This window comes from Urocampus carinirostris, chromosome 2 (assembly GCF_059441175.1).
Source record: "Urocampus carinirostris isolate Australia breed hairy pipefish chromosome 2, RoL_Ucar_1.0, whole genome shotgun sequence".
NCBI lineage: Eukaryota > Metazoa > Chordata > Actinopteri > Syngnathiformes > Syngnathidae > Urocampus > Urocampus carinirostris.
In genome coordinates this window covers 13,384,668-13,409,725 of record NC_142350.1, presented here as the reverse complement: position 1 = coordinate 13,409,725, position 25,058 = coordinate 13,384,668, and the positions used below count along the sequence as shown (strand labels likewise).

The 25,058-nt window shown below is 40.3% G+C and overlaps 1 protein-coding gene across 2 annotated transcripts in view; it reads left to right on the top strand.

Annotated features, from left to right (window-relative positions):
• ctdp1 (CTD (carboxy-terminal domain, RNA polymerase II, polypeptide A) phosphatase, subunit 1) overlaps positions 1-25,058 on the top strand; it is a 59,979-nt gene that overhangs the window by 15,965 nt on the left and 18,956 nt on the right. For both annotated transcript variants that reach the window (XM_088328987.1, XM_088328986.1), the window contains 4 exons: positions 141-282; positions 811-1,023; positions 3,127-3,280; positions 19,446-19,666. In XM_088328987.1, the coding sequence (XP_088185113.1) occupies positions 141-282; positions 811-1,023; positions 3,127-3,280; positions 19,446-19,666 (730 nt within the window). The remainder of the gene's footprint in view (positions 1-140; positions 283-810; positions 1,024-3,126; positions 3,281-19,445; positions 19,667-25,058) is intronic.

Below are 25,058 nucleotides of genomic sequence, written 5' to 3'. Positions count from 1 at the left end.
AAGACCGTCCATGGCTTTGCACGAGTATCGATTAAGCAAAATTTGTTTCTCTCCCCACCATTGATCCGGGATCAGACAGGGATTTGCTAACAGGTACTGACCAAAACATTGATGTCACCCTAACTCTTTTGGTCCACCAGGCACAGATAAGGTCCGCCAGGCGCTGGGTTTCAAGCATCTTCACGTGGTTAACCCGGACTGGCTGTGGAGTTGTCTGGAACGATGGGAGAGGGTGGAGGAACAGCTATTCCCGCTAAAGGAGGATTACTCCAAGCAGCCATGGTATGTCACTGCAACAGAAGCTGATATTAATTTTGAGGTAATCAGGCAATATTTGGCCTTACTAAAATCAATTTGAGTCCAAAGTTCTGGACTCTACGTCAGTATAAAGTGGACTATACTTAAAATTTTGGACTGGACTTGAAATAAGCCTCTTCTTACTTTCCCCGTTTTCATGCTACACTAACAAAAAAGAAAAGAAATGCGGTGTCGAGCATGAACTCACTCTCCACCCCACCCCCTTCCTGCTATCTAATGTGTTCTGCCTCAGCTTTGCTAAAATTAACAAATGCAGAAAGGCGCAGTGGGGAAAAAACAAGGGCTCTTTGATCTCAGTTGGGCATTGTTAACACATACTTAATAGATACAACATTCTACTTCCAACTTTTAAAGGACACCTCAAATGACTCACTTCACCAATAACACATGACATATTTGATGTTCACTGTTGATAAGATTCAAATCATTTGAAATACTTTGAAGCTGATTTGGTTGGTTATTGTGATTTCCATTTACATCTTCTGGTACTAGGAGCAACACGCCGGCGGCTTTCATTGACAAGCAGGCCTTGCGGCATAAGCCTCTTGTCCAAAACCCGACTCCGATCCAGCACCGCTCCTCGCCAGCGGCCCCTGAGGTTCGTACATACGACCCTGTCACCGGGAAGCTGATCCGCAAGGGCCCTCAGGCAGCCCCGGCAGCGTCTTACCCGCAGGCTGATCAGCATGAGCCGTCAAGTCTCAGGTAGGTAGTTTCATGATATGCTCTTGTGTACTAACAAAATTGTAGATATGAGTCGTAGATTTAATCTCTCCATTTAATTTGCATGGTCAAAAATTGATGAGAAGCCGTTTGAGAATAAATCGCGCTTGCTCTCACATTTAACATCATACTCTCACACCTGCACAACTAAACTCTCGTACAGACCCAGTCATACCATTACCCATGCACAAACACTACTGTACACTCATACGTGCTACTGTGCTCTTATACACTGGGTTCAAAGGGTTCCTTCAAATCCTTGAAAATGCTTGAATTTTAAAGTTGTGTTTTCAAAGAGTGCTTGAATTTTGGGTGAAGTGCTTGTAAATGCTTGCAATTGTTGCCATGTTTCTCAACAAGTCTGTCTCAAAATGACGCCAACACTATTCTATGGTGGCTTCACGTTGCCATTGCTTTTCTTCTTCCCCCGTGATTAACTGCAGCGACAGAACATGCTCCACCTAAACAGAGCACTATTAAATGTGTATTAGTGCAAGGATTACGTATCGATTGTGAACATTTATTATGGGCGACGCATAAAATTAAGATAGTGTTTCCTAATGAAAATTATAATAAGAACCTCCTGCAACAGAAAATTTAAGCTATATTTTACGTCGTTTTTACCTTAGACCAAAAAACCAAATGTTTTTACAATTTATTCCAGATCTAAAGATTATGTCTTGATGCACATGCAAGATCAAAAAGCATATCTATATAACAGATTTATTTGTGACTGTGCAAAATACATGATTCTCACCAGATTTTTCTTTTAATGGTCTAGGACAGGGGTCGGGAACCTATGGCTCGCGAGCCATATATGGCTCTTTCTATGAGTATCTGTGGCTCAGAGACCAATTTGATTGCATGCAAAATTTCTCCATCTTGTTCAAAACCGGAGTTGTCTATCCTATCCAGGTACACGTAAAGCCAAACCAAAGCTAAATTCAAAGGCAACACTTCGCAGTATATATAGGGCACGTTTTTCACTACAATTTACAGTCAAGGTGTCACACAAAAAAAGGGGGAAAAAAACTCGTTTTGGCTGTACAACGCTAAAGAATCCTTTATTTAAAAGTTCACTATATAATCTGTGTTCAGTGTTCAGATACTTTATGATGAATCCACAGAACTGTAAATACGCCAAAACACCGGAAGAGAACTTAGTCATTTGATTGGGTGAGTGGGAGGGATGGGTGGAGCTATGCAAAAAGTACAAGCATTCCCTCCCATCTCTCGCCAAAGGTAAGTACATAAGGCTCCCTATTCTCAGAATGTTGTGACTTTTTTACAAAATAAATGCTTGCAACTGGTTTTGAAACCAATATGTATGAAAAAAAAGGTCAAAAGGAGTTTAACCGATCTTGAGTAATTGCAAGAAAGAGACAAGTTTAAAGTGGTCTGTTTGTTGAATTTGGGACAGGGGCTCTGGCATTATTCTCTTTTCATAATTTTTATCAAATCATCAAAAATAAGCTTGTTAAGCTTTTGTCTGGGGCGCGGGTTTAGCAATTTAGTAAATTTGTCTCATAATATATGGTGTGGCTCTTTCCCAAAATAAAATTAATATTTTTTGCTTTTATGGCTCTTTGAGTCAAAAAGGTTCCCGACCCCTGGTCTAGGAGATATTGGAAAATTGGCTTTGAAGGTCCTTAGAAAATCTTTTAATTTGGTCATGAAATTGGTGAACGAACCCTGCATCCATGTAAAAATTGAATGCGGTTTTCAAGGAAAATCTTTTGTAGCATTCAGAAGTAGGAATTTCTGTGTGAGTGCCTATGACGTTGATGGACCTCAATCTTCTATTTTCAATTTGAATTTTCCGCATCAAATGAGCTGAAGTAATTGTCTACGATGAAGAAAATGGGATTAAGTCATTCAAGGATTCGACACAGCAGATTTGCATCAACTTTGAGTTATTTTAATCATCAAAGAAAATTTAATTTAGTGGGGACATACTCTTTCTGCAAAGGATTTCCATGTTGCATAATCTCTGTTTTGCTCTGGTTTTCCGTCTCTGAAGTGTGACCTCAACAAAAAAGAAAGGCCTTCATTCCATGATTATTTTGCTTTTTCTTTTCTGTTTAGTGGAGCGCCAAATATTCAGCAAGATGCAGTAGCTGGACCCAGCCAAAATGAGGAGCTGCTCGGGCTGTCGCGGCGGAAACGTCAGCAAAGCATGTCGGAAACCCTGCCGCTCTACACGCTTTGCAAGGAGGACCTGGAGAGCATGGATAAAGAGGTAAAAGCATACATTGCACACTGTACTTGTTTTCTAAATGCCCGACTGCTTCTTCAGAATTTGGGGGAAATACATTACAAGCCTAAAACAGTGGTCAGCAACCCGCAGCTTAGGAGCAACAAGAGTGGCTCCCTAGCGCTTTTCCCTAAATTTTTAAAAATTGAAAAATATGGGAAAGAGAGTTTTATTTCAATATGGTTTCTGTGTAAGGACAAACATGACACAAACACTTTTAAGATTGTCCAATGTGGTAAAGTCTTCAGAATAAATACTGTATTTTATTTCAAGTATGGGTGTAACTATGAGGCGAGAGGGAAGATCAGCTGGTATGAGCTCCAAGGTGGGAACTGACAGGTTTGACTGCTGCTCTCTCCCTGCTATTGGGTCTGAAAAAACTGGATACTAGTTGTCGTCTCAAAGTCAGTAAAGTCGTATTATGTGTTGTGGCTCTCAGACTTGAACTCGTTCCTTGTGAACTTAAGCTGCATCTTTCCTAAGCTTTCTTTCCATTTTCTCCGCTGTCCCCTGTGTTAGAAGAGCTACATCTTTTAAAGGAATAACGCCATAAGCCAGGCAGGTGTCTGTTTTTAAAAAACTTGCAGCTTTGTGATAGGCTATGGACCCCTAAGATAAAAAGCGAAAAATAACTGCATAGAAATCAAACTTAAACTGTATTTATCTTATTTTATCAACTTCACCTTTTCAAAAGGCCAAATTTTTTTTTTGATAAATGCATGCTGCGTTTTATTGCACTCCTTTTGTTGCCCAGATCAGGGGTACATTATGCATGTTCCATTTTGGTGTTTTACAAACCCTCAAAACAAAAATGTCATAAATGAATTTCTTTAATTTTATCAAAGCAATGAAACCTACTGTAATTCATGAATATTGTAAATGAGTTAAACTTGTGGCAGTATCCTACAACAGAGTAGTCATCTATCCATCCGTTATCTGCACCGCTTATCCTCAGTAGGGTCGCGGGGGTGCTGGAGCCCACCCCAGCTTTCTTCGGACAGTGGGCAGGGGACACCCTAAACTGGTTGCCAGCCAGTCGCAGGGCACACAGAGACAGAAAACTCACTCGCTTTTAGGGACAATTTGGACCGACCAATTAACCTGACATGCAGGTTTTTGAAATGTGGGAGTAAACCGTAGTGCCGGAGGAAACCCACGCAAGCATGGGGAGAACATGCAAACTTCTCTCAGGTAGGTTCGATCTCATGACCACAGAACTGTGCCGCACACGCGCTTACCACTGCCCTGCCGTGCTGCCCCAGAGTAGTCATCTGGTGCATAATTTATTGCTGCTCCAGGCATATTTTCTTTGGTTCACTATGGCTCTTTCAACATTTTGGGCTGCCGAACCCTGGCCCAAAAGAAGATCACATAGAATAGATCAATTTTCTTGAAAGTTTCTGTGGTCCCAATATCACAAAAACATGTCATTTCATCACGAATGTCAGATTGCAATTTCCATATGAGAATGAGAGTGTGTTAATTAAATGTGCCCCGCAGACTCAGATGTCATTGTAATTGGTCACGGGCTGACTGGATGCCAGTCAGCGCAGTTCATAATATATTTAAAGTTACTCTGTGACTGAGTTTGTTATCTGCTGCTCTCTGCCTTTCCTTTCTTCACACACCGCTTTTTCCGCGCTATAAAGTGCACTGCACTATAAGGCACATCCCCCCAAAAATAATTATTGTGATTTATTTATCATGTATAAGCTGCACTGAACTATAAGGCACATTGAATTAAGACTAAAATAAAAAACAGATACATTTAAATTAAAATAATTTATTTCATAGAACATAAATTAGTATGGCATCTGGTTTCACAATAAACATTAATTTCACAACATTTAGCACTCAAAAACCCCTCTTTGTGTTTCTCAAATGCAGAACAGTTATCTTATGCAGTATAGTTTAATTGCAACTATGCATTTCCAATTGTATTCACAATTTTCCAGGATATAAGGCTGACGGGTTTATAGTGTGCACTTTCAAATTTCTGGCCAATTTGGGGTTTCAGGTGCGCCTTATAGTCCGGAAAGCACATATATTTCATCTACTAGTTATTGTTTTCTATTCCATAGTGTATATTGATTTCTTGCTCTTCCAATGAAATGATTATTAATAGGTCGGTATATTTATCTGTACATCTGACTGTGCTTCACCAAACACGAACATCACCGCTCATCACTGAATTACACACCGGTGGATTTTATTTCAGTCGATCATCCATCCATCCATTATCCGCACCGTTTATCCTCAGTAGGGTCGCGGGGGTGCTGGAGTCCATCTCAGTTATATTAGGGCAGTGTGCAGGGGACACCCTGAACTCGTTGCCAGCCAGTTGCAGGGCACACAGAGACAGACAACTCACTTGCTCATTCACACCTAGGGAGAATTTGGACCAGCCAATTAACCTGACATGGGAGGAAACCGGAGTGCCCGTCAGAAACCCATGCAGGCACGGGGATAACAAGCAAACTCCACATGGGGAGGTTGCGGTTACTGGACTTGAACCCCTAACCTCTGCAACGTGTGGCTGTGTGTTAACCCACTGTGCCGCCCTTCAATCGATCAATTCATCAATATTATTTTTAACTTTTTAGCCAAAATATTTTCTGTACAATAAGAAAACACTACCCTTCTTTTTCCCTAGCCAACAACCTGGAACACCAAATACACAGACACTCACAATGGTTAATGTAAAAGAAAATCTACATAAATAATGCAGAAGATATTAAACATCAAAATATTCAGTGATCCTCACTATACTTTGGGAGTGAGTTTCTTCTCTGAATGTAAAAGGGCTAAATAATATTGCACACCTCACTTATGCATTTTTATCTTTTTTTAAAGAACATCAATTATCCAGTAAATCTTGTTCCACTTTGCAATCGTGTCTCAATTGTTGTTCATTCTTGACAAAAACTATCTTTGTTTGAAACCTGAAATGTTGAGAAAGGTTATTTATTTCTGTACTTTTTAATGTTACATGAATGTCAATCAGGGCAGCACAGTGGTTAGCGCGTGTGCGGCACAGTTCTGAGGTCGTGAGATCAAACCTCCTGCGTGGAGTTTGCATGTTTTCCCCGTGCTTGCGTGGGTTTCTTCCGGGTACCCCGGTTTCCTCCCACATTCCAAAAACATGCATGTCAGGTTAATTGGCCGCTCCAAATTGTCTCTAGGTGTGACTGAGCGAGCGAATTGTCTGTCCCTGTGTGCCCTGCGACTGGCTGGCAACCAGTGCAGGGTGTCCCCTGCCCACTGCCCGAAGATGGCTGGGATGGGCTCCAGTACCCCCGCGACCCTACTGAGGATAAGCGGTGCAGATAATGGATGGCAAGAATGGGAAAGGGAACTTCTAGATACACAATACGATATACAATACAAGGGTAACTATTAAGATGTTTATAAAGGTAAAGCCAAAAATAAAGTCTTAAAGCATAATTTAAAAAAAAAGTTATTAAAAGTACTTGTCAAATAAAATAATTTATGGCCCCTGCATTGACTGAGTGTTCCTGTAGTGTTCGTAGCCTCGTACATTGCACTTGTCAGCTAAATAATTAAGTAAGATTTATCTTCTTCGATCTGAGCCGACCACCATAGAACTATTCAGTGAACAATTCAGGAATTCATATAGCGACTATATATTAATAAAACATGTAATTTTTCTACTTGTCACAAAGCTTTTGCAAAAGTCACGCAATGTAATCTAACATGAGCACTGTTGCTTCGTCATTATCCTCTTTCCTCCAAGAAATAAGGCTGAAAGAAACCACTCCCATTCACATTACTGGAATATTGCTGAATTGTTTTTTCCTCTTATTATTAATCTGCAAATGTCTCCTTGTTGCATCTGATATTAAGATCGTCTCCAGCGAGACTTGGCTTGTGTTTGTTTAGCTGTATGGTTTTTAGATGTTTTTTTTCCATTCCATAATGAAAGTCTGATAACTCTAATGGCCTGCGAAGATGTTGCTATGGCAAGCCTCGGCCCGCTGTGAAAATGATGTCACTAATGTTGTTCCATTATGTCCTTCCACTGAGATATCTGCTGGATAATTCGTTCAATAACCGTCGCTCCGTGTACATAGAAATTGCCGGCTCAAAATTGTTGCTGCCACAGCTGGAAGAACATGCACATTGATGTTTATTTACTGGCCCAAACAAAGACATGTTCCTTCTTTTACGCCATTCTTTCTTTTCCATTTTTCTTACCATGGCAATTATTCATTAGTACTAGAGGTAAGATCACGTGTTCAATTTTTCTTATCCTTGTTGGAGGATCTGCACAGCATGCACGCAACGCTGAAGACTTCGTAAGAGTGAGTTTCGCCTTCTCTGACCAGCCGTCTGTGGTTGGAGACGGCAAAAATCACCTTTTCGAGGTAGTCAGGGCTGCGTGCATGATGTGCATTTTGGAGCCGAAGGGTTCACTTCCGCGCCGGGCGGTTTGTTGTCTGAGACGCCCCAAAGCACCCTTGTGAGGCCGTCAGAGTAGCGTGTATGATGTGCACTTTTGTGCTGGGCTTTTTGTTGTCGGAGACGGCCAAAATCATCTTTCCTCCCTACATATAAAATTTGGGGGTTTCTCGCCCTCAAATCAAGTTAATCTGTCGGTTTCGGCAGGTTCAGGCTTTTATATTCTCAGACCGGGTCGGTCTTGATTTTTTTTTTTTCAGGCCCAATCTTACCTCTAATTTGTACTATTGTATTCTTTTCTTGGTCATCCTAGTAGGGGAATTACCTCTTGTGAGGCTTCTTCTCAAGGTTTCCTATTTTCCTCGTGCTGAGGTTTTGAGTTTTTCCTTGCATGCATGTTGGTTTCAGGTGATGGTGTCATTGTAACCTGTGCAGTCCTTTGAGACATTTTGAGATTAAGAGCTATACAAATAAATGTGACTTGACTTGACTGGTGTTCCCCATGGAACTTTAGGAGACTTTGGTGGGTGGACAGTCTAGAGGGGGTCATTGGGACCTTCCCCCGCACGGAGGTAAATTTTGTACTTTATTAGATTCAAACACATTGGTCTGGTGCATTTTTAGACCAAAAACAAGAAACTAAATCTATGATGAATGTGTGTACTTGTAAACTATTGGATCATAAATACACCACACCTCAAAGCATGGTAAAGGAGACAGACCAGAGTTCAATCCAAAATAAAAATCTGTTTGTCATCTAATTAGATTAAAAATAACTTGTGTTGTTACGATGTCGATGATGTTTCTATTTTATGGTCTCGTATCCGCAAGTAAACAAACCAGATCACCGAAATTAGTTTTCGATGTAATTCAATGTAATGCTCATATTGGTGATTTGATAAATTACAGTATTAGATATCAGTACCGCAGAAGATCATTAGTCTCTACTGATCATTGCCATTCAGGAGCACCAAGTGCCTAGGCTGTAAGGGAATGATCTGGGTTCTTTTGTCAGTGACAATGCACTCTGCTTTCGATCCATCAATATTATTAAAATGTGTCCAAATTGGGGTCAATATTCTGCTTTCACTCATTTGTTTATTACCTTTCCTTCTTTTGTCCTTCCCTCACTTGTGCTCCCTCCGCGGCCCCTAAACACCTTTCCACCCTCTGCTCAGCGGACAAATTAGCGCTGCTACAGAGACGACACCACGCATAATAACCAATCAACAAAATAATAAAAAGTGAGCGAGACGACAAAAAAACGTGCAAGCAAGCACCCCATAGCGTTTGCGATCTTTTGTATAATGAAATATCTTGAAGTTATTTTTATTAACTTCACATTTATAAATATTTAAAAACATTATTATATTTTTCAATAATACAAGTTTAGGAGACCCTGGCGTGTCTGATTAGACCCTGGCAGCCTGCTAGAGACCTTCAATGGTATGGGAAATACTGCTATCCCTTCTTTTGTTTTTTAACAACAGCCATTATTAATTAACACTATTGTTTACATTGCTACAGTGTGATCGGCCAAATTAATTTGCGCCGTAATTAAACGCCAGCCTGATTCAAATGTAGCACTCGTCTGAGATTGGGTTGGTTAATGAGGTGCTCGGCATTCGCGCAGCCCTTTGTTGCTGACTCGCTGTGTTGCACTTGTGTAAATGTGACTTTTTTACGTGACCATAAAGTCGGCGGAGTTCATTCGGATGTTTTGATGTGAGTGTTATTTGCCTCTTCCACATTTTTTTAATGACACAGTGAAGTCCTTTTGGTCGATGTTTTATATACAGTGCATCCGGAAAGTATTCACAGCGCTTCACTTTTTCCACATTTTGTAATGTTACAGCCTCATTCCAAATTGTATTAATTTAATCTCTTATCTCAAAATTCTACACAAAATACATGACAATGACAATGTGAAAACGTTTTTTTTTTTAAGTTTTTTTGAACTTATTAAAAATAGAAAACTACGAAATCACATTTACATAAGTATTCACAGCCTTTTGCCATGAAGCTCAAAATTGAGCTCAGGTGCATCTTTTTTCCACTGATCATCCTTGAGATCTTTCTACAGCTTAATTGGAGTCCACCTGCAGTAAATTCAGTTGATTGGACATGATTTGGAAAGGCATACACCTGTCTATATAAGGTCCCACAGTTAAATGTGCATGTCAGAGCACAAACACCAAGCATGAAGTCAAAAGAACTGTCTGTAGACCAGCGAGACAGGATTGTCTTGAGGCACACATCTGAGGAAGGATACAGAAATATTTCTGCTGCTTTGAAGGTCCCAATGAGTACAGTGGCCTCCATTATTCGTAAATGGAAGACATTTGGAACCACCAGGACTCTTCCTAGAGCTGGCCGGCCTTCTAAACTGAGTGATCGGGGAAGAAGGGCCTTAGTCAGGGAGGTGACCAAGAACCCGATGGTCACTCTGTCAGAGCTCCAGCCTTCCTCTGTGGAGAGAGGAGAGCCTTCCAGAAGGACAAACATCTCTGCAGTAATCCACCAATCAGGCCTGTATGGTAGAGTGGCCAGACTAAAGCCACTTCTTAGTAAAAGGAACATGGAAGCCCGTCTGGAATTTTCCAAAAAGCACCTGAATGACTCTCAGACCATGAGAAACAAAATTCTCTGGTCAGATGAGACAAAGATTGAACTCTTTTGTGTGAATGCCAGGCGCCATGTTTGGAGGAAACCAGGCACCGCTCATCACCAGGCCAATACCATCCCTACAGTGAAGCGTGGTGGTGGCAGCATCATGCTGTGGGGATGTTTTTCAGCAGCAGGAACTGGCAGACTCGTCAGGATAGAAGGAAAATGAATGCAGCAATATATAGAGATATCCTGGATGAAAACCTGCTCCAGAGCGCTCTTGACCTCAGGCTGGGGCGAAGGTTCATTTTTCAGCAGGACAACGACCCAAAGCACACAGCCAAGATCTCAAAATATTGGCTTCAGAACCACTCCGTGAATGTCCTGGAGTGGCCCAGCCTGAGTCCAGACTTGAATCCGATCGAACATCTCTGGAGAGATCTGAAAATGGCTGTGCACAAACGTCTCCCATCCAACCTGATTGAGCTTGAGACTTATTGCAAAGAAGAATGGGCAAAACTGCCTAAAGATAGGTGTGCTAAACTTGTGGGATCATATTCAAAAAGACTTGAGGCTGTATTTGCTGCCAAAGGTGGATCAACCAAGCATTAAGCAAAGGCTGTGAATACTTATGTAAATGTGATTTCTTAGTTTTCTATTTTTAATAAATTCAAAAATAGTAAAAAAAAAAAAACTTTTTCACATTGTCGTAATGGAGTATTTTGTGTAGAATTTTGAGATAAGAGATTAAATTAATATGATTTGGAATGAGGCTGTAACATAACAAAATTTGGAAAAAGTGAAGCGCTGTGAATATTTTCCGGATGCACTGTATATTGTTGCTTTAAGGACTTTAAATCGTTAACTGCATTTTAGCCAGTGGTTGAGCTCTTTGCAAGATGGGTTTATTCTTGAGATGCGTGTTTGTAGAAATTAGAAGGCATAGTAGATATCTTGGGAATTCGAATGTACAGTAATCCCTCATTTTTCACCGGGGTTATCTTCTAAAAAGGTCCTGTGATAGTCAAAATCTGCATAGTATAAGCCTTTATTTATGTATTTTTGTATTTATTAAATACTCCATTATACATTGAAACACAAGAACAAACACAAATTACAAGCCCAAGTATTTGTTTAACTAATAATAGTACTATACTACTATACTTTTTTTTACAAATCAATTCCTGCATATATTGCGCTAAGACTTATAACATTGGTAAAATGGCGGCGCCCTCTGTTGGCTGCGGCTGCATCGGCTCGCTACAACGGGTCAGGTGTATCGACATTTCGTTCTGTGTACATTGTTACAAAGAATGACAATACAAAGGAAATTATTATTATTATTATTAAAGGGAGGAAGTGATCATAGGACACTACATTTTTACTGGGGTTGATACTTTGTTGCCATCATGTGAACGTTATGGAAAACTGCTTTTACCTTCCTTTCGTCTGCCTAAAGGTCGGCAACCCAACATTTCAAATGACTCATACTGGACCAAATAAAACCCCAAAGGAAATATGTCTGGAAGCACAAAAAAATAAAAGCCTTGTACAAGCCTTACGAGAAAGGAAACACATATTGTATTTATGCCAATTGGAAAGGTTAAGAGTGTGTCCTGTTTGTCTACCAACATAAATCATACATTTTTCAATTATGAAACATTCCTCAAAAAGCGCTAAGGAGCACAGGGTTGATAAGTCCAACTTTTTTGGTGTTATAAAGCACCTTCCCGGCTTTCGGCCCTGTTCTCCACTGCTTTTGTTAGTCCGTAGCCAATTGCAGGGTTTGTTTTGGCGCTCTAGCCAATCCGAGGCTCCGAATAACTTCAGCCAATAGTGTTCGATTTAACGGATGATTGACACATCTTTTTCGGCCAATTGCAGGGTTTGTTTCGGCCCTCTGGCCTATCCGAGGCTCCGAATGACTTTAGCCAATAGCGATCGATTCAAATGATGATTGACACATTGGTTAGCCAATGAAACGCCGGTAGATAAATCCCAGCATACACCGCGGACTACTCCACGTTCAGGGGGAAATCGAGTCGGCGGCTGTTGCGTAGTTGCGAGACCTTGCGATTTAATATTGAGCCATATATAAGGCGCACTGTATTATAAGGCGCATGGTCAGCTTTTGAAAAATATTAAGACTTTTAGGTGCGCCTTATAGTGCGGAAAATACGGTAACCGAAATAATAAAATTTAAATATAGCTGAGCTAAGTTGATTCAGCAATTCTTTTGGGCCCTACACTTTTCTTGAGTCATGGGTGAGCAGCGAGGCTAATTAATCCTTGTTGAACATTTGCTTGGAGAACGATCCAGATAAAAAAGGCTCCTTTTTGCGCAATCTTTGCCTTTCAAATGTCAGCCGAACTTAAAGGCCAGTCCGTGACATTCGGAAATGTTCGGCGCATGGAAAAATTGGGCCCTGTCTGTAATTGAATGACTCTCAGTACAAATCAAATGTCGCATGTGTTGAAATGTGATTGACACAGTAGCTAGCTTTTACGTACAAACAGAATGGAAGTCATATGCATGATTTTCAACCTGTTTTGCTTGAATTTTATTATTTGAATAGATTGAGGATAAAAAGCAACCAAAAATTACATGTTGAAATAGGTTTTCCAAAGATCTAAGACATTGCTCTATTTCATCCCATATATGTATATATTTTTTTTCATATAACTAACACAAGATTTGGGGATTTTTGGAGTTGTTTATTGAAATGGCACAGAAATTTGGATCCCATATTTAAAGGAGTTGACTCATTTTTAACTAACTATATTAGCTTGAATGTTACTTAAATCTTACTGAGGAAGGTGAGACTCCGTTTCGTTCAACTGTCCGACGGGCTTTGTCTTTAAATGTTCGTTCACCACCGAGGTACTGCCATGATACACAAGGTCCGCTTTAAAAAATTTTGCAAGTAGTCGTTTTATCCACCGTATCCAGGCGAGATTGCTTCCAAACTTCAGAAGTGTTGGTACTCGTACATAATGTATGTTTACGCTCGAGACAGAGATGCTACTGCGCAGAAGCGATTTTCAGCAGACTTTGCTAAAAGTTAAAAGCAAATACGTTGGTTATAACCCCCAAAAAGAACCAGACCATGAGGCGCTACAGTAGAGACCTCAACAAAACAGTCAGATAGGTCGGTCCAACTTTAATAACCCCTTATTGTTGAGAAGCAAATACATTTCTCGGACACGTACAGACACGGTGTCATTAATTGCTTAAAAATCTTTTATAAAGGGTTTGGCGCAGCTAATCAGTATATATCAAGCCTCTGAGAATTATTTAAATATTGTAAATCACTGTTAAGTTATGGGAGTGGCTTGAAGTGTGTAGGCTTCCCTGTAAGGCGAGTATAGGCTTAGTGATGCAATGTGGTCGGAGTAGCGACAATATGTACGAATAGTTAACGCTTTAAGCTTTCTTCTTTCTAAAAAGATGACAACTTCTCTTTGTCGTTGTTGGGGCAGAGATGGTGAACATGATTGCCATGGTGACCGAAAACATGTGACTTATTACCGTATTTCCGCACTATGAGGCGCACCTAAAAGTCTTGTTTTTTTTCAAAAGCTGACCATGCGCCTTATAACACAGTGCGCCTTATATATGGCTCAATATTAAATTCGCAAGGTCTCGCAACTACGAGAAACAGCCGCCGACTCCATTTTTCGCGCTGTGCATACTGGGAAATATTAAACGATTGGTAGTTGCCGGGGCTCGTGTTGTATTTGTTTACTAAGTGGCAAAATGGCTACCCCATTAAACTGCTTAATTCATATTCAACAAATACAGTATTTGTCTGAATCCAGGGTTATGACTGGTGAAGATGTAAAGCACAATTTACCTTAAACAAACGCAGCATTATTCAGAATGTCACGTTTGAGAGAGAGAGAGCGAGAGAGAGAGCGAGAGAGAGAGAGCGAGATTCTCTTTCATACGTGCATTTGTATAAAAAATGGCTCCTGTTAAGAGACACGCGTACAACGCCGAGTTTAAACTCAAAGCGATCAGTCACGCAGCACAACACGGCAATAGAGCGGCAGCGAGAGAGTTAAACTTAAATGAATCGATGGTACGGAAGTGGAGAAAGGATGAAGATAAGCTCCGCCAAGTAAGGAAAACTCAACAAAGTTTCCGTGGCAATAAAGCAAGATGGCCAGAGTTAGAGGAGACACTTGAACAGTGGGTTGTTCAACAAAGAGCGGCAAGCAGAAGTGTCAGTACGATAACTATACGTATGAAGGCAACAGCGCTGGCACAAAAACACCGGACGTGTTGGATGGCCCATTCACTGAGATATGGTCAATTCGAACACAGCAGAAGAAGAATTAGAGGGATTCGTCGATGAGGAGCTTATAGAGTGATCTTTGTTTTTCTTTTGTGTGTTTACGTTTTACATTTTACAGTTATTATGTTATTGCTTTGCACTCGTTGTTTTTGCACATTACGAGTGTCACTTTATTGCGATTGCACTAACGTTTCATTTAAAATAACAGTATCAGACGTTTTTTTCTTTGCGTGTTGACTAAATGGACAAAAAATAAAATGATATGTCGATGTTGTTCAAAGATGTGTCACGAAAATGCTTTACCTCAGAGAAAATAATAAAACGGCTGTTTATTTATTTTGGGAGTGAATGGAGTTGTGGAAAGCTTGTTTGTTAATAAAGTTTGACCTTTTTGAATATTTTGTTGACATTCCCTTGAGCGTGGCAACATCTAGAGGTTGCATAAAGTAACTACATTCTCTACTGTAGTCAAGTCGTCACATTTATTTACCGTAAATAGCCCTTAATCCCAAAAATGTCTCGAAGGACTGCACAGGATTACAATTACAAAATTGCACAATTACCTGATCTTAAACCAGCATGCACTTATAGCGCCTTATAATGGGGTGCGTCTTATGTATGGCATAAGTTTTAAAATATATCATTCATTGAAGGTGCGCCTTATAACATGGTGCGCCATATAGTGCGGAAAATACGGTACTTATTTTTCGAATGAAGGTGGAAGCCTTTTCTTTATATGTCCTATGCCTATATAGCTACAGAACTAAAATTTCTGTAGGCCTTAAAAAATGAGTCACAATGGCAAAAATTGGCTGGCTCTTCCAATTTGAGAGAAACCTTTCTCATAGAATGGGTTAAAAGTCCATTCTCAACAATACAGTAAAAACCCATTGATCAGTAGGAAAGTTTCTCCAAACACAAGATTGCACTTGTCAGTCTGAGATGGATCGTGCATGGGTCCTTTTTCAATTTTCTCGCAATAAGAGAGAAAATGTTACACCTCACAACAGCTTGAAAAGTATATCAAATTTTTTGGAGTCGCCCTGCGTTTTACAGCCAGAGACCACCGGCCTGCAAACTAGCGTTTGAAAATCCTCCTTCGCTCCTTGCATGACCTTTGATTATTGCCAGGAAATGGATGTTGCAGAAACTTTGCTGCTTTGTACCTTGCATCGGTTTCTACTGTACTTCCATTTCCAGTGAAGGTCAAATGAGTTTGGCCGGGTTCCAAAATTGTGGCAATCTCAGTCGGAGAGCTGAAAGGTTATATATCTCTGCTTGGAACATTTGAATAAGATGTTAGTTCACACATAAGATAAACTTGAGAAGAATTGACTTTCCTTGGCTAGCACGCATTTAAAATGCATCACTTTTGTTGGCGGAATCAATAATAACAATGATAACGTCAATTAATCATTAATTATTATTATAATTTTTATGCAGAGAATTGGAGCCTGAATGCAGATTTGAGAATGAAATTAAATGTTTTTGAGATGAAGTGACAAGATTGGATAGATTGAGAAATGAAATTTTGAGGGACAGAACTGGAGTAGTAGTGGAACTGAGCAAGCGTGTGGATAAGAGAGTACTCGGTTGGTTTGGACACATGGAGAGGATGGATGAGGAGCGAATGTTGAAGAGGATCTACAGAGCAGAAGTCAATTAAAGGAGACCAAGAGGAAGGCTGCGACTGACTTGGATGGATGTTGTTATGAATACCTTTATTATCATTGTTACAAAATGTGTTGAACATATTGTGACAACGAAAATTGGACGTGGCACTCCAGTATCACATTTTACTGAGAGAATAAAGAAAAGATAAAAGATAAGTCACAAATTATTTACACAAGAAAGTGTGGGCATTTAAAGGCAGAAGATATTTACATTGGGTGTTAACATACAGTTTTGGGATCGTATTAGTGCAATATGTGGTAGTGCAAACTAGGCAACATTGTGCAAAGTAAGCATAGGCATGAATACAATTTTACATCTGTATGAGGTAGTGTGTTTGCAAGATTTTCATTTTTTGTACAGTGTGTGTTAAGGGTGGTGATGGCTTTGGGGAAGAAACTGTCTGAGTCTGTTTTGTGTGACCTGTAGTGTCTGCCGGAAGGCAGCAGGTCAAAGAGGTGGTGGCCGGGGTGAGAAGAGTATTTGATGATGTTTTTTGCTCTGCTGAGGTAGCGAGAGCAGGCAATGTCCTCCAGACTGGGCAGAGAGCAACCAACAATTCTCTGGGCTGTGTTGATGACCCTAAGATGTGTTTTCCTGTCTGCTGCTGTGCACCCAGCATGCCACACAGTAATGCAGTATGTCAGAATGCTCTCCACTGTGGCTCTGTAGAAGGACACCAGTAGCTGCTGTTTCAGATGATTTTTCCTGAGCACTCTCAGGAAATGTAGTCGCTGCTGGGCCTTCCCTACCACCGCTCTGGTGTTTGCAGTTTAGGAAAGGTCATCGAAGATGTGCACACCCAGGAATTTCAAAGAGTGGACTCTCTACACGGACTCCGTTTATAATGAGTGGTGCTGGGTTCCTTCCTTTCCTCCTGAAGTCCAGTATGAGTTATTTTGTTTTTGTGGTGTTCAGTTTATATAGTGGAAGCTAGAGCTCTTATCGGTGATGGAAATGAGTGGAGAGGTGTTGTCAAAGGATAGTGGGATGTTTAGACGTGTTCTAAGGGATGGGCAGGGCACCCGTATGATGCGGCAGGGGTAAACCAGTGAAAGCTGTCGGTCCCTGCTGTTGAACAGAAGAGTGTGTTGTGTCACGCTGACCCGAGTGACATGACCGCTTTCTTGTGTCCCGTTTAATCTGGAGGGACGAAAGCATGACCAACTTGGGTGCCGAGGTGCTTAAATTGTTTGGGTGTTTGGGCATTTGGGTTGGCCAAGGTCCAAAAAAAAAATGTATGTGTGTTTTTTGCTACTTTTTCCCTTTTTTCTTTTTTTTTTTCTTTTTGTGTATGTGTTTGTGTTTGTCTTGCTGTTGGTCACCCCTCTCGAGGGATATGATAATTATTATTAACTCATTCAATACCAGACGTTTCTTTTAAATGGGAATGCCAGCCGATTTTTTTTTGCCATTTTGACTAGTTCTATAGGAAATATCAAAAGAAAGCTGAGTGTCTCAATTGTTTAGTAAACAACATTGAAAATACTCGTATTCAAGAAAACACCTGAGAAAAACAGCTTTTTTTATTCCTTTAAAGAATCATGTTCCTTTCTTGTTGTCTTTCTTTGGGATAGGCTGGGTAAAACAAATGGAAAATAGGGTGCTTTTTGTTCACTCTCAGTCTGCGTAGTTTGTAGTCTTCCTTAGCCTTATTTTTGGTTACTCTACACATTACATTGATGTCTAGTGGACTAATAAAAAAACACTGTCCCTTTAAGAACAGCAGAATGTTTTTACCTACGCTGTTTTTGTGGAAAACCCCATTTGGCCCAACTTACCCAGATCCTAGCTATAGCGGCCCCCCAATTCGACTGAGTTTGAGACCCCTGATCTCAACAATGCTTTCCATAAACACAAACACACTTTGATTGCAAAATAACATTTTTTTGCAAGAACACTGAACTGATGCATGGACTATGCGGAAACTTTGTAAGAACTTTCCAGTGACTAGATTACACGATTTTGGTCAGCATTGTGATCGCTTTTAACGTCACGCCTTGTTTTTCTAAGGGTAGGTTTGGGGTTTTCCAAAAGTGGCCATTTGGAGACGATCAGTTAAACTTAAACCTTTTCTACTCTGTTTTTTACTTTGGAAAATGTTTTAGACATTGTGAAAGAGTTGTAAATGTTTAACATTTATCTTCAGAAGTCAATCAATGATTGTGCACACTTGCGTGTAAAATGTGTAAAAATGAATCAAGAATGACGTTACGCATGTTTATTTTGGGGTCTAATATAAATACACAATATCTGTGTATCGTTCTGTTCAGAAATTCATTGGCTAATTTGTCAATCATCCTTTGAACCGGTCACTTCTGGCTAACGATATTTGGCTCGGTTTTATCAATACAGGCCTTCATAGGTTAATGCGGGCTGTGGACCCGGCAGTTGGCCGAGAGTGTTGTCAATCAAAAGGCCAGAGGCTAATTTCCATATTTGAAACAGTTTTCCACGTCTGTTTGTTTTTTAAATTATGTGGCGAGACAAACTGATTGCAACAAGAAACATCCAACGATGCAGACATGCTTGTAGATGGATTTTTCATATCTGTCGGCATTCTCGTGTGTTTTGGAGTGAACATTTTACACGGTTGGATTCACTGGACGGTCCTGGATGTAACGAGGGCCTTCCTCTATGAGTGGACAAAAATCTGGTCAAAGCCAACTCAGGCTTTATAGGTTTTTTGGTATCTTGTCTCAGACTAGTCGAGATGTTTCTGTGATGAGTTGATTTTGAAATGGTCGGCATATATTGAAACCCAAGAGTATGAGTTTTTGATATGTGGCAAGAGGTTTTTCAGTGGCTGGTGACATCACACACCCACGTATTTGTTTATCAACAGGGGTTAAATGGCTTGCTCTCCAGTTCTTTTATTACTTTCCAAGCTGAACCAAGTAAACCCAAGCAATCCATACTTATACATTCAGGATTGCGCCTGCAGCCAGTTAATCACAGGTCAATTGTCAATGGAGCGCTGAGTGGCAATTGATCTCTTGCCATCTGCGCTGTGATTGACTCACTAAGCTATGTGCTAATTGAACAAGGTCTCTAGTCACCGGACAAAAAAAATGCACTATTTTTGTGCCGCAAACGACAACGTCGATGAATAGGAAGTCCCTAAAGACGGCTCATCATCTTGTCTCGCTCAAAAGGTGGATGACATCTTGGGCGAGGAGAGCGACAACGAAAGCGAAGGCCGCGGGAAAGAGAAAACCGGTAACAGGGAAGCGGAAAGCGTGGACAAAAAGAGCCGACCGGAACAGCCGCCGAACCGGCAAGGGGACGCTGGACACCTGACGGGAAGTTCACGGGCCCCGCAGGCCGACCCCGTCCCGGATACGCTCATCGAGCCCAGTTTGGTTAACACATCAAGGTAAGGCACAAGACCTGATTTTGCTGTTGCGAGTCTTTTGCGGCTTTTCAATAATTTGTGATATTCTGATGGTCTAATTGACATTCAAAATAAGGAACTGGATAAGACTCTAAAATGATCCCTCACAATGCCAAATTCCAAATCTGTTCTAAAAGCCTTCCCTTGACCCCTTTCTTTTTTTAATCGCAAATCCAGCCTTGTGGGTTTCGTAAATCAAAAAACAGCAACATTATCTGGGTTCTGGGTTTTTATTTGTAGATCTATAGTAGTTATTTTCTGACAGTCTTATACTCTCATTTGATAAGGACGTCATTTCAAGGTAAGTGGGCTTTTTATGAAAGGGGGGCGTAGATACTTTGCGGATTTTCATGTTTCTTGGGGGTTCTGCTCCCTATTAACTGCAATGACTGAGGTAATATTTTACTCTATAAAAGAGAAAAAAAAACACTCAATCAACCACCTCTGTCTCAGGGCAGACAGTGCAGTGCTGCCATTACAAAACGTCCATGCAGTCATCAGACATTTCCAAGCAAACAAGAACCTCTCTCTTGTTAAAGGAAGTTTAGCTTCATTTCCAGTCTGCAGGTATCTCAGCATGTCTTGATCCCAGCGTGCTGTGCATCTTGACTATGTCATTTGGCCAGCGCGCTCAATCTCAACAGGTGTTCAAAGCGAAACACTGCAATTTTCCTGAAGCAATTTCTCGGCCTGTATGTAGGGCTCCTGGTTTAAACCCGAAGGTTAAATACATTTTCAGCTCATCCTTAGACAAAGAGGGCCATCTAGAGCAATCAAATTTAAAAAATAAAAATCAAACCAGCAAAATGAGGTGAAAGATTTTTACTTGATTATTTTTGCAGCACAATTATAAACAGCTTAATCAAACATAATATGTTATTTAATATGGTGTACCACCTCAAGGGCAGATAATAAGTATATAAAAGAAATACAGTAATCCCGCGCTGTATTGCTGTTTACTTTTTGCAGTTTTGATACCTTGTGGTTTTTTAATTGAATAGAGTTGTCTTTTTTGTCATTGATATCGACGTATTGTGCATTGCATTCTGCAGAAGTGAGCGCACAACAAATGCTATCACGAGGGCAAGTTTTGTTTTTGTTTGTGTGTTTGATGGTTGGGCGTGGCTATCTGTGTGCGTGACTGTGATAGGCTGATGTATACTGTCAGTCAAACAGCTGGGTGGGCGCACAAGTAAATGTGTCCACCCAAATCAAACTACAAAGCACAGCTACACATACTATGACAGCGGTTCGTTACATTGAAAAAACAAAATCATCAATTAAATAATACTCTAAAAAAATTCTAAAGAATGCAAAGAAATGGTGATCACCAGTGGGTGCTCTGTGTATTATCGGGTCCGGGAAGAGACTGAGGCGGCGTCAAGAGAGAAAGCAATAGCAGTGCTGCAGGTCCAGCCTACGGCTACGTAACAAGCCACCCCTGCCGAACCTTTATCCTACCAAGGCCAGATCAATTTCCCATGAAACAATCGACCTGGAGTTACAACTCCTAGGAAACCAATATATTCAGGATGGCTGTATTTTAATCATCAGAGAGACCTGTCACAGCCCAAGGATACCTGATGCCAACATGAAGCTAGTCAGCTGTTCTCTCAATCACTTTCTAATATTAAAAAGAGAACCCCTTGAATTTCATTGTACTTTTGTATAATGACAATAAAGACCATTCATTCAACTGCAATTGTGTGTTTTGCGTTTTTATTCACAAATATATTGGTATTTTGTTACAGTTGTCATCTCGAGGTAAGTTTGACACTTGGGGGACTTTTTGAAGTGGCGTCGCTACTTTGCAGATTTTTCCTGGGGTTCTGGTCCCCATTAACCATGAACACTGAGGTAATACTGTAGTTATTACTGCCACCTACTGGTATGGATGAATGTTAGTAGCTCGGCTAATCACTGGATGAAAGCAAAGATACTCAATAATGACATGTTTATTTTTTGCAAAAATAAAATTGGGCCATTTCCTGCAGCACACTAGACAAGGTCCACAACTTACACTCGCTGAAAAACACGGAATTAATCAATTACTGAAATAATTTTGCACCTAATTGGGCTTTGATTCATTGAACATATAAGCCAACCCCCAAATCGTGCTTATCACTCACTGTCCATTTAGTTACGCCTCAACAAGGTGAGTGGTTCTGTCTATTCCGCTTCTGTAGACATGCATCTGTTGCTTAGAGACAAGAGAGAGTAAGGCACGTGTTCATACCACACTGTCTGCCTGCTCCTAGTCATAATTGTCATTTTCTGAAGGTTATATTTTTATTAAACACGTTTTCATATTTTTTTTTCAACTTGCAGTGAAGGTAGACTGGCCAGAATTGCTTTGTTACAGAATGACTTATTTTCGATTGATTTTAGTCTAATTTGCATATTTGAAAAAGGTATGTCGTTTTTAAATCAATTTAATAACTGCCGTGCAGAATTTAAAAACGGTTAATGATTGGAGCGCGGTTTCAAGCGACAGTCGTGTGAGGCCAGGCTGCATTCCCTCTACAACTTTTCAACATCTTCCTGGAGAGGATCATGACCGAAGCTCTGGACAGACATGACGGCACAGTCAGCATTGGTGGACACAACTTCATTAACCTCCGTTTAGATGATTATATTACTGGCTTGGCAGGAGATGAACAGGAACTCAGAGATTTGGTCTATCGTCTGGGCAAAACGTCAACCCAGTCTAGGAAGGAAATCAGCACATAAAGAACAAAAGTAATAACCAAAAAGCCCCGGGGTATCATCACAAACATCACCATCAACCACCAAGTGCTTGAACCTGTCACCATAATCAAATATCTTGGAGCTGTCATCAGAAAAAAGATCAAAATTAGAAATCATGGCCAGGATACCTCCAACCAAGGACGCACTTGCCAGACTTAAACCCAGTCGAGAGACAACAACATACAGGGAAATAAAAGACCAAACCCATGCTAGCGCTGGTTACTTCCATCTTCCTCTACGACAACAGCAAAACTAGAAAATAAATCCAGGCCATGGAGATGCGACGCTTCAAGAAAATTGCAGGCATCAGCTACTTAGCCCATGAGACAAACAAAACTGTGCACAACACCATGAGAGGGCACATTAGATACTATGAAGAAATGTTGTCAACTGTGAACAGACGACAAGTTTAGTCTTAGGTTACATCACAAGATCACCGGACTGGTCAAGCTAATACTCCAGGTCACAGTTTAAGGGGTCAGGTGTAGAGGAAGACCGGAAAAAAATGACATGAGATTTCAAGCACCCGTACAAACCTAGGTATCTACACAGATGCACTTGAAAGCATGAATAATGGGAGTTTTTATAATTCGCGTGACTGCATATAATGTTACTCTCCATGTGCTTTAATAATTTATCATCCTGGCTGTATATAGCTAATAATGCTGTATCAGCTCTTTGGACAACCAAGCTCACTGAGGCCTGGAATGGAACAAATCACATACAGCAAGGTTCCCCCCCCCCGCCTTCCATTTACTGCACCAGAAATATTAGAATCAATAATTCGTCTGTGGACGATTGGAGTGGAACAACTTTAATCAACAATTGCGAAAAACCAGGCAACCCTTAAAGGTGCAACCAAAAACAAACAAACTACAGAAACACAAAATTACTAAACTGCCCCAGTTTGCCCTTCTTTTTTTTAAGTACGAAAGTTGGGGAGGTAACATGTTCCAGTACACTATAGAACTAAACAAGTCAAGTCATGTTTATTTGTGTCGCCCTTAATCACAAGGAGTCTCAAAGGGCTGCACCGACCACAGATTATTGCAAACCACAGACGATTATGACATCATCCCCTGATCTAAAACCTACATGGGGGCAAATAATACACAGATATTATCAACATACAAAAAGGTTATTCATATGTGTTTTAAGCTTAGATTTAAACATTATCACTGAGGTTGCAGATCGAATCTCAGGGGAAGAGGATTCTGCAGCACTGGGGCCCGAATGGAGAACTCTCCCAAATCTGCGGATCTCTTCTTGGCTCTTGTGAGCCTTGTCGATCCACGCTGTGTTTCAGTGATCTACAGGAGGCACCACAAACACACCTTGTGGCTATTGTACAAAACCAAGATAAGGGATTAAGCCTGGATACCTGTTAATTTTGCTAACTTTAGCCAAAATAGAGTGGGTTGGCTCAGTTACCACAGTGATATATTCTCTACAGCAGGGGTCTCTAACCTTTTTGAGGCTGAGATTAATTTTCTATCCCTCTGACATTTTACGTGGGAACTGATTTTTAATGATATATACTTATTCAGAATGTTCAACAAGGTAGAAAACAGATAAACTTTAACATACAATGTTTCTTTTTTTTTACCTTTCCAGTGGGTTCAATCACAAATGACGACTTTCACAACACTTTGTCAAGTCAAGTCATTTTTATTTGTATAGCCCTTAATCACAATAAGTCTCAAAGGGCTGTACAGAAAATACACAGACATGATCAACATAAAATATAGGTAATAACAGAGTTTTTTTTAAAGCTCCTGAAGCTCACAATATCCCTAAACATTATCTAATAAGTTGAAATATTACTACATTCAAAAAAACTCCGCTAGATAGTGATGTAGACCACCCACACCATAAATTTTTATTAATTACATTTTCATCAGCTTATCTAGTACATACTTTATTATTATTTTGAATTTATTTTAGCATGTGGCTATTTTAAAGCGGTTTGATGGTGTCGCTTATATGCGATGTAGGCATACAGTATGCAATTATATACACGGTCTCTCTCATTCACTCTTGTTCTTTCTTTTTTCCCATCTTTCTCTAAAGTACTTTCTCTCTTTCACTCTCTCGTTATCCTAATGTTTTAAAGACGCTATCAGTTTCAGGAACTCTGCACCATGTTTGGACTAATGATAATTTATGTAAGACTTAACAAAATTGAACTGCATTTGAAATGAATCTTATCACGTTTCTACAAATCATTACATTTGCAGCCAATGTTGTCAATAATTGTCATTGTTTCTTTTAGAACTTTCCGTTCAAAAATGCCTTCTTTTTCTTTTTTGAAAATTGTGTCGCTCTAAAAAAGGCTTTGGTTGCTTTTTGGGAGTTTTTCACAGGCTTAGTAAAAAAAAAAGAATGCTGTTTGCCCAAAGCTGCCTCTAACTCGCGGTGCCGGGCGGGTTATTAGCGTGGAAGCTTTTGTGACAGGTGCTGAAGTGGCGCTCCGCATTGTGCCGCTTTTCTGCAGCCACATCACCCCACAAACGAGACGCACACAGTTTAGGAAAAAGTATTTATTCTATCCCATTCACTAAAAATATCTATGGTTTCTTTTCCTTTTTTCCACCATGTGTGCAGAAACTGATTTTGACTCCTTCGC